The sequence below is a fragment of the Erythrolamprus reginae genome, chromosome 7 (assembly GCF_031021105.1).
Source record: "Erythrolamprus reginae isolate rEryReg1 chromosome 7, rEryReg1.hap1, whole genome shotgun sequence".
Taxonomy (NCBI): Eukaryota; Metazoa; Chordata; class Lepidosauria; order Squamata; family Dipsadidae; genus Erythrolamprus; species Erythrolamprus reginae.
The window spans coordinates 835,901-845,000 of NC_091956.1; the positions used below are offsets into that span (position 1 = coordinate 835,901).

The window sequence follows — 9,100 nt, forward strand, 5'->3', positions numbered from 1 at the left end:
ATCTAGTCTGTCCTTATACTATTCCCTGTATTTTATCTTAGGGTGGATCTATGTTTATCCCAGGCAGGTTTACATTCAGTCCCTGTGGATTGACCAACCACGTCTGCTGGAAGTTTGTTCCAAGCATCTACTACTCTTTCAGTCAAATAATATTTTCTCACATTGCTTCTGATTTTCCCCCCAACTAACCTCAGATGGTGCCCCCTTGTTCTTGGATTCACTTTCCTATTAAAAACTCTTCCCTCCTGAACCTTATTTAACCCTTTAACATATTAAATTTGTCTATCATGTCCCCCATTTCCCTTCTGTCCTCCAGACTCTACAGATGGAGTCCAGTCTTCCCTGATGAGTTTTATGCTTAAGATCTTCCACCCTTTTTGTAGCCCGTCTTTGGACCCGTTCAATTTGATCTATCTCTTTTTGTAGGTGAGGCCTCCAGAACTGGACACAGTATTATTCCAGATGTGGTCTCACCAGCGCTCTATACAGCGGGATCACAATCTCCCTCTTCCTGCTTGTGATACCTCTAGCTATACAGCCAAGCCTTCTACTCGCTTTCCCTATAGCCTGACCGCACTGTTCACGCATTTGGAGACTGTCATAAATAAATGCCCCTAAATCCTTCCCTTCTGAAGTTTTGGCTAGCACAGAACTGCCAACACGTTCTTCTGTTATATTACCATTTTTCAAAGCAAGGTCCCTTCCCTAGGAGGTAGGGCTCCCTGGCTGAAACCAGCCAGTGAATTAATACACAGAAGGAAGCCAGGGGTGAAATATTGCACAGACTTTTCTGGAGGATCCAGAGACGGTGTTCCTCAACCTTGCCCGCCTGAAGATTGGGTGGACCTCAACTCTCAGAATTCCCCAGCTAGGGTATTCTAGGAATGGAAGTCCATCCATCTTCAAGCAGCCAAAGTTGAAGAACATTGTCCTAGCCAACAAGACTCAAGAACGTCTCTTAATTTCACTGGTCAACACACACACAAAATCCTCAGCAAAAGGAACATGTCTGTTTTATGGAGTTTGATATCCTGATTCCAAAAATATGCTTAGTTTTGCTCTATGACATAAAGTGTCTGTTATAGAATCATTTTTGTTATTAAGTTATTTCTGATAGGTAGGTGACTGTTTTCTTAATGTGGCCAGAATATTTCCTGTACCTTATAATAATGATTTGCAAGAACTTGCATTATGAATGCTCCAACCTTATAAGTTTTTAAGCAGATGTTGGATAACCATCTGTCTGCAGTAGTGGAGGGTTTCCTGCCTAAGCAGAGGTTGGACTAGAAGACCTCCAAGGTCCCTTCCAACTCTGTTATTCTGTTATATCACCGTTTGGAGGAAAACTCTGGATTCTACAGAGATTCTTATCTTCCATCCCAATCCTGCCCAGCTCAAGGATGATCCAAAGCAGAAAATGTAGCTTCTGTTGACCAGCCTTACCTCAAAGCCTGGGATGTGATGGACAGCTGGCTGGGAAAAACAAACAAAAACACAACAAATAGCCTCGTTAGAGTCTGACTCTGAAAGGAACAATAAAACTCTGGAATGATAAAGAGTGGAAGTCTGCACATCTTAAAAGTTGACAAGTTTGTGCGACAGTACTTGATAATAATAATAATAATAATAATAATAATAACAACAACAACAACAACTATTATTATTATTATTATTATTATTATTATTATTATTATTATTCGGAGTCTTCGGAGAGGGGCGGCATACAAATTAAATAATAAAATAATAAATAAATAAATAAATAAATAAGTAAATAAGTAAATAAATAAATAAATAAATAAATAAATAAATAAATAAATAAATAAATAAATAAATAAATAAATAAATAAATAAGATTTGTATGCCGCCCCTCTCCGAAGACTCAGGGCAGCTCACAACAATAATAAAACAGTGTGACAATGTAAACAAATGTAATATTAAAAAAGCATCTAAAAACCCATCATTTAAAAACCATGCAACACACGCATCCCATACATAAAACTATAAAAGCCTGGGGGAGATGTCTCAATTCCCCCATGCCTGGTGATATAGGTGGGTCTTAAGTAGTTTGCGAAAGACAAGGAGGGTGGGGGAAGTTCTGATCTCTGGGGGGAGTTGATTCCAGAGGGCCGGGGCCGCTACAGAGAAGGCTCTTCCCCTGGGGCCCGCCAGACGACATTGTTTAATTGACAGGACCTGGAGGAGGCCAACTCTGTGGGACCTAATCGGCCATTGGGATTCATGTGGCAGAATCCCCCCCCACAAGCCCCCGACTCACCTTCTCTCTCTGGATCAGCTCAAAGGCGGCCAGCAGCTCCCCCGCCGACCGGCTGCCCTTCACGATGGGGTACCAGGACAATCTCGGCGTGTGGTCAAGCGTTGGTGTGCAAATGCAGCGGCCCAGGAATTCATCCGCGCCCTGGTCAGAAGGAGGGAGAGGGGGCATTCTGAGTCCATTCTTAATCCTCGGACATTTTAACCTGTGTCTTTTTTGAAGATTTGCAATTGTTTTTACATTGACGTGTTTTTATTAAATGGTCAGCCACCCAGACCGATCTGGAATGGTGGGATGAGGGCAGAAAAAAAGATAAGAAAGGGAGGAAGAGGAAGGAGGGGGAAGGGATGAGAAGGGAGAAAGGGAGGAGGGAGGGAGGAAGCGAAAGAGGAAGCGAAAGGAAGGAAGGAAGAGAGAGAGGAAGGAGAGAGAAAGAAAAAGGAAGACAATGCAGGTAGGTAGGTAGTCAGGAAGAAAGGAAGGAAGGGAGGAGGCAAGCGGGGAGGGAGAGAGAGAAAGAAAGAAGAGAGAGAGAAAGAAAAAGGAAGGAAAGAAGGAAGGAAGGATCAGAAAGGAAGAAGTGGGTGGAAGGATCAGGAAAGAAGGAAAGAAAGCAGATTATATAGGAAGAAAGGAAGGAAGGAAAGAAGGAAGGAAGGAAGGAAGGAAGGTGCTAATTTTAGTATTTTCATGCAGTCTCATTGTACCGCTATGGTAGAAGAAAATATTTGTAGCTCAGGGTTGAAATGAGGGTCCGTGTTACACTCTGAGCTTCGTGGTTTCCTTGCAAACATTTCATCACCCAAGTAGGCGACGTCCTCAATGCTAGAAGTCATCCTAGGAGGCTATTACGATTGATGCCACTGCCTACTTGGGTCATGAGAAGTCTGCCAGGAACCAACTGCAGGTTGTGTGACATCCTTGTGGTCCCCTTAATGCCCGCCCACCATCTCTAGTCCTCCTGACCCAAACTCAGGTGAGGGTCTCCCCCTCATCCAGGTGCTTCTTCCCCATGGCCTACTACTTACGTAGGTGTCGTGGTCGTAGATCTCGACCACGATGTTGGGAGGAGACTCAGCGATGTTTTGGGGAGCCCCAAAGATCTCGATCTCGTAGAAGATCAACGTTTGGTCCCAGGTGGGGTTGAGCGTGTTCTTCGCGACCACCGTCTTCTGGCTCTGGTGCAGGAAGGAGACGATGGCGTAGGGGTCTGCGGAGGACATAAGATGGGTTTGTTGTTTATGGATTCTTTGGACTTCTACACTGCCCAACTCCCCAAGGACCCTGGGCAGCTCACAGCCACATACAAGTGAAATACAACATAAAAACTGCTGGGAGGGGTCCACGTCACGGACTTTGAGGACCAGGAGACGGATGAGTACTGGCATCGCAGGCCAGTGTTCTTGCCATTGGAGTCTGAGAGTGAGACTGAAAAGGAGTTGGAGACTGGGGAACCACCAGAGACAGTAGAACCCCCCATTATACTTTACTTTAATTTTACTTTTACTTTTACTTTACTTTAACTTTACTTTAACTTTACTTTAACTTTACTTTAACTTTACTTTACTTTAACTTTACTTTAATTTTACTTTAACTTTACTTTACTTTACTTTTTACTTTAACTTTGCTTTACTTTACTTTACTTACTTTACTTTACTTTTTACTTTAACTTTGCTTTACTTTACTTTACTTACTTTATTTTACTTTTTACTTTAACTTTGCTTTACTTTACTTTACTTACTTTACTTTACTTTTTACTTTAACTTTGCTTTACTTTACTTTACTTACTTTACTTTTTACTTTAACTTTACTTTATTTTACTTTACTTACTTTACTTTTTACTTTATTTATTTTATTTATTATTTAGATTTGTATGCCGCCCCTCTCCGAAGACTTTAACTATACTTACTTTACTTTACTTTTTACTTTAATTTTAGTTTACTTTACTTTTTACTTTAACTTTACGTTACTTTACTTTTTACTTTAACTTTACATTACTTTACTTTACTTTTTACTTTAACTTTATTTTACTTTACAGTACTTTAATTTAATTTACTATTTATTTATTTGTTTATTATTTAGTCAAGTACATATTGGTGGTATATAAAGATATAACAGTGTTTATATACATGATACTAGTAAGAGAGAAACATTAGGACAGGGGGCGGAACACAGGCTGGTGCACTTATGCATGGCTGTTACTGACCTCTCAGGAATCAGGAGAGGTCAACAATGGATACTCTAAGGGCGAAGTTTTGGGGGTTAGGGGATGATACTACAGAGTCAGGGAGTGAGTTCCAGGCATCAACTACTTGGTTACTAGGCCCTCCTTCCTTCCATTGACTCAGCCTTCCCTCCTTCCGAGGTGGGTCAAGTGAGGACCCAGACTGTTGGGGGCAAGAGGCTGATTCTGTCCACCGCTTAGAGAAGGCTGGGGAAGCCCTGGGAAGCGGCATATAAGTCTAAATGCTTTAGGGCTTTTGTGGAGCAGTTGCTAAGACTTTGCACGATCCCTCCTGATGGAAGGAGGCTTCTCAGCTGTGGTTGGATGTCCTTCCTTCCGTCCTGGGCCAGAGGAACACCGGCTGCGCTGCCGTCCAGTCCGCCCCGTGGACGAGAGCCTTGTCAAAAGGCGCCTTTGTCTCCGCTTTGCATCCGTACCGGGTTTCATTTTTATGACCCTTGGAAGAAGGGCTCCTTTATGCTTTGTTCCGCCAACAGCAAATCCCCATTCCATCTTGTCTCCATCTGGCCCGGCTGTTGTCATTGGCTGCCGTCCATGTAAAGAAAAGTGACTCCCACTCGGTCCAGCCAATCCGGGCAGGATGAGGTCATCCTTTTTGGAGCGAGACTAGGTGAGTTCAAGGCCACAAACATGCTCAAAAACACACACACACACACACCAGTGTGCAGGAGAAAGGAGATATTTTCTGGGGGAAGAGAGCAGGTCCCTGTTCCCTTCTGGACTGAGAGTAGGGGGTGGTCGCTTGGTCCCTCGACAGCCGTGATGGCGAAGCTATGGCACCCGTGCCACAGGGGGTACACAGAGCCCTCGTTGTGGGCAGGTGCCCCATCGCCAGTTGTCAAAGGGATTCATCAAACATTCATAATATTGCATTGGCATCCCTCAGTCTTGAAAGGCCGTGGTGTCATGCTCCGGATGCCCCAGATAATAATAATAATAATAATAATAATAATAATAATAATAATAATAATAAACATTTTCCCTGTATCCTCCCCCTTTTCCCCTTACCCCCCTTTTTCTTTATACTCAATAAACTATTTTTATAATAATAGAAGAAGAAAAAGAAGAAGAGGAGGAAGGAGAAGGAGAAGAAGAAGAAGAGGAGGAGGAGGAGGAGGAAGGAGAAGGAGGAGGAGAAGGAGAAGAAGAGGAGGAGGAGGAGAAGAAGAGGAGGAGGAGGAGGAGAAGAAGAAGTAAAAGAAGAAGGAGGAGGAGGAGAAGAAGAAGAAGAGGAGGAGGAGGAGAAGAAGAAGAAGAAGTAAAAGAAGAAGAGGAGGAGGAGAAGAGGAGCAGGAGGAGGAGGAGCAGGAGGAGGAGAAGAAGAAGAAGAGGAGGAGGAGGAGAAGAGGAGGAGGAGGAGGAGGAGCAGGAGGAGGACAAGAAGAAGAAGAAGAAGAAGAAGAAGAAGAAGAAGAAGAAGAAGAAGAAGAACAACAACAACAACAACAACAGCAGCAGCAGCAGCAACAACAACAACAACAACAACAACAGAGTTGGAAGGGACCATGGAGGTCTTCTACCTGGAGGAAAGACTTCATGGACTCCATCTGTATAGTCTGGAGGACAGAAGGAAAAGGGGGGACACAATCGAAACATTTAAAGATGTTCAAGGGTTAAATAGGGTCCAGGAGGGAAGTGTTTTTAGTAGGAAAGTGACCCCAAGAACAAGGGGACACAATCGGAGGTCAGTTGGGGGAAAGATCAGAAGCAACGTGAGAAAATATGATTCGACTGAAAGAGGAGTGACGTGGTTGGTCAATCCACAGTAACGGAATTGAAACCTGCCTGGGATAAACCCAGATCCATCCTAAGATAAAATACAGGAAATCGCATGAGGGCAGACGAGATGGGCCAGGAGGTCACATCTTACCTGAAAAGCTGTCCTTGTCCATGGCCAGCAGGTCCCTCGCCTGGTAGATGTAGCAACGGAGATGGTAGCGGTTTCCGTCTTTAAGGAGAGAGACACAACAACACGTCAAAGGCAGCCATACTGAACTGAAGACCTTGCTTCAAAATGAGGGTCCACACAGTGGTTCTCAGCCTTTCTAATGCCACGACCACTTAATTAATGCAGTCCCTCGTGCTGTGGTGGCCCCCAACCATAAGCCGAGCGCCAGTTCTTCCAACGGAGCTTGAAGCTGATTGGCAGGAAGGTCAGAGGGACACCCCCCCTGTCAACGCCTGATTGGTCGGATTGTAAAAACATGTTCCAGGACACCAGAATAGAAGTTTGGGAGTTCCTAACACTTGGGCAAATTAGTCTTTTCCTTTTTTATGTCATGGCGGCCCCTGTGGAATGGTCCTTCGACCCCCAAAGGTGTGCCAGCCCCCAGGTGGAGAACCATTGATCTAGAGCAAGGGTCTTTCAAACTTGGCAACTTTTAGACCTCTGGACTCCAAGTCCCAGAATTCCTCAGCCAGCTATGCACATTGGGTGACGTGGGGAGTTGAAGTCTACAAGTGTGAATGTTTGGACATGCTGGGTCTAACACCATTCTGTGTCCCTTATCAAGGTATGTGGCTGTTATTGCTATTTTATAGTTTTATTCTTCTTTCAAAACCTCTGCGACCCCCTCAGAATGTTCCAATTCTAAGGCAGATCAAAAGTAATGAAATAAGACCCTCCCCAATGTGACAAGAATAGAATAGAATAGAATAGAACAGAGAAGAGAAGAGAAAATAATATAGAATATAGAATACAGAGTAGAGGAGAGGAGATGGAATGGAATATGGAATGGAGTAGAAGAGAATAGAGAACAGAAGAGAACCCCTGCCCTAAACCCTTCCAGTCAAATGGTTGCCCAATCTCTTCTTTAAAACTTCCAGCGCTGGAGCATTCACAACTCCTGGAGGCAGGTTGTTCCACTGGTTAATCGTCCTGACTGTCAGGAAATTCCTCCTTAATTCCAAGTTGCTTCTCTCCTTGATTTGTTTCCATCCGCTGTTTCTCACCTAGCGTTTTGGAGCGTTGGAGAACACACACACACACACACGTGACAGCTCCCCAAAGACCACTTCTCATGCCTTGAAACACCTTCAGCATCAGTGCCCCTCTTACCCACAGATTCCCTCTTTCTCTCCCCTCCTCCACCTCCAGGGGCTACTTACAGTCAAAGATGCATGAAATGGCCGGTCGGTTCACTCCGAAGTTGAGCGTTGACACCGATTTCCCATCATCGCTCTTGTCGTCTGTCACTCCACCCTAAAGGAGAAGTCGGTTTCATTTTTACCATTGGGGGGGGGCCACGCTCACACGCCCTCCGCACACACAAACACAAACAGTGGCTTTTCTGCAGAAAGGGAGCTGTTCAGCACATTTAAATACACTACTCCAAAAAAAAAAACCAACCCCAGAACAATTCCAACTTCTGTGAAATCCAACTGTCCACTTAGGCAGCAACACTGACTGACCATCAATTTCACATGCTGTCCTGCACATTCAAGTTGTGTATATCTGTGTTTTTCTTTTGAATTGTTTGAGTTCTTATGATTTATAAGTTGGAGGTTTTTATATACTGCTCAAAAAAATAAAGGGAACACTTAAACCACACAATATAATTCCAACTCAATCCAACTTCTGTGAAATCCAACTGTCCACTTAGGAAGCAACAGTGACTGACAACCAATTCCACCTGCTGTTGTGCCCATTCAACTTTGCACAGAACAAAGGATTCCATGAGGATATTTCCTTCCTTCAGATCTAGGGTGGGGTCTTGGAGGGCTCCCTTTATTTTTTTGAGCAGTGTATTTTATCTCTGTTTGCTTTTGGGGTTGTTAATATATAGACTGCTCAAAAAAATAAAGGGAACCCTCAAAGACCCCACCCTAGATCTGAAGGAATGAAATATCCTCATAAAAGAGGAGGAGGAAGAGGAGGAGGAAGAGGAGGAGGAAGAGGAGGAGGAAGAGGAGGAGGAAGAGGAGGAGGAAGAGGAGGGGGAAGAGGAGGAGGAAGAGGAGGAGGAAGAGGAGGAGGAAGAGGAGGAGGAGGGGTCCTTGATGCTTTCTGAGCTTGGTGGTTTTCTCCAAGGTGGAGTCTCTTGGTGCAGACGTCTCCTAACCAAACTAGATAACATCATCAATGAAAGAAGGGAGAGAGTTTTGCAGAGAGGAGGAGGAGGAGGGGTCCCTGGTGAGTTCTTGGCAGACATTTCATAACCAAACTAGGCTACATCCTCAGTGCTCGAAGGGTGCGGGGTTTTGCAAAGAGGAGGAGGAAGATGAGGAATGGAGGGGTCCCTGGCCCACTTTGAGCTTGGTGGTTTTCTTGCAGACATTTCATCACCCAAACTAGGTAACATCATCCATGCTCGGCTGCCTCATTTCAATCCTGAGCTACAAATACAGTATTCTCCTTTTTTTCTTTTTCTTTTTTGGTTTCCAGGATCTGAAGAATTCATTAAAAGCAAAAACCTCTGACGACCTCGCAGGAGCATCTTGGGCTTAGGATCAGGACCAAGCCTTGACCACAGCCAGATCCTTTGCACAGGATGACAGGGCCAGGGAATTTTGGAGAGGATGGGGCCTCCTTCAAAGCCCTTAAGGGGCCAGCCCCAGAAAGCCCAGGCGAGATGCTGAAGCCC

The 9,100-nt window shown here is 44.4% G+C and overlaps 1 protein-coding gene across 4 annotated transcripts in view; it reads right to left on the reverse strand.

The window, feature by feature from the left end:
* Positions 1 to 9,100, reverse strand: part of DYSF (dysferlin) — a 119,975-nt gene that overhangs the window by 39,562 nt on the left and 71,313 nt on the right. For all 4 annotated transcript variants that reach the window (XM_070756809.1, XM_070756808.1, XM_070756811.1 and 1 more), the window contains exons 30-34: positions 7,626 to 7,719; positions 6,388 to 6,465; positions 3,301 to 3,482; positions 2,276 to 2,416; positions 1,444 to 1,473 (exon numbers count right to left, since the gene is read on the reverse strand). In XM_070756809.1, coding sequence (XP_070612910.1) covers positions 1,444 to 1,473; positions 2,276 to 2,416; positions 3,301 to 3,482; positions 6,388 to 6,465; positions 7,626 to 7,719 — 525 coding nt within the window. The remainder of the gene's footprint in view (positions 1 to 1,443; positions 1,474 to 2,275; positions 2,417 to 3,300; positions 3,483 to 6,387; positions 6,466 to 7,625; positions 7,720 to 9,100) is intronic.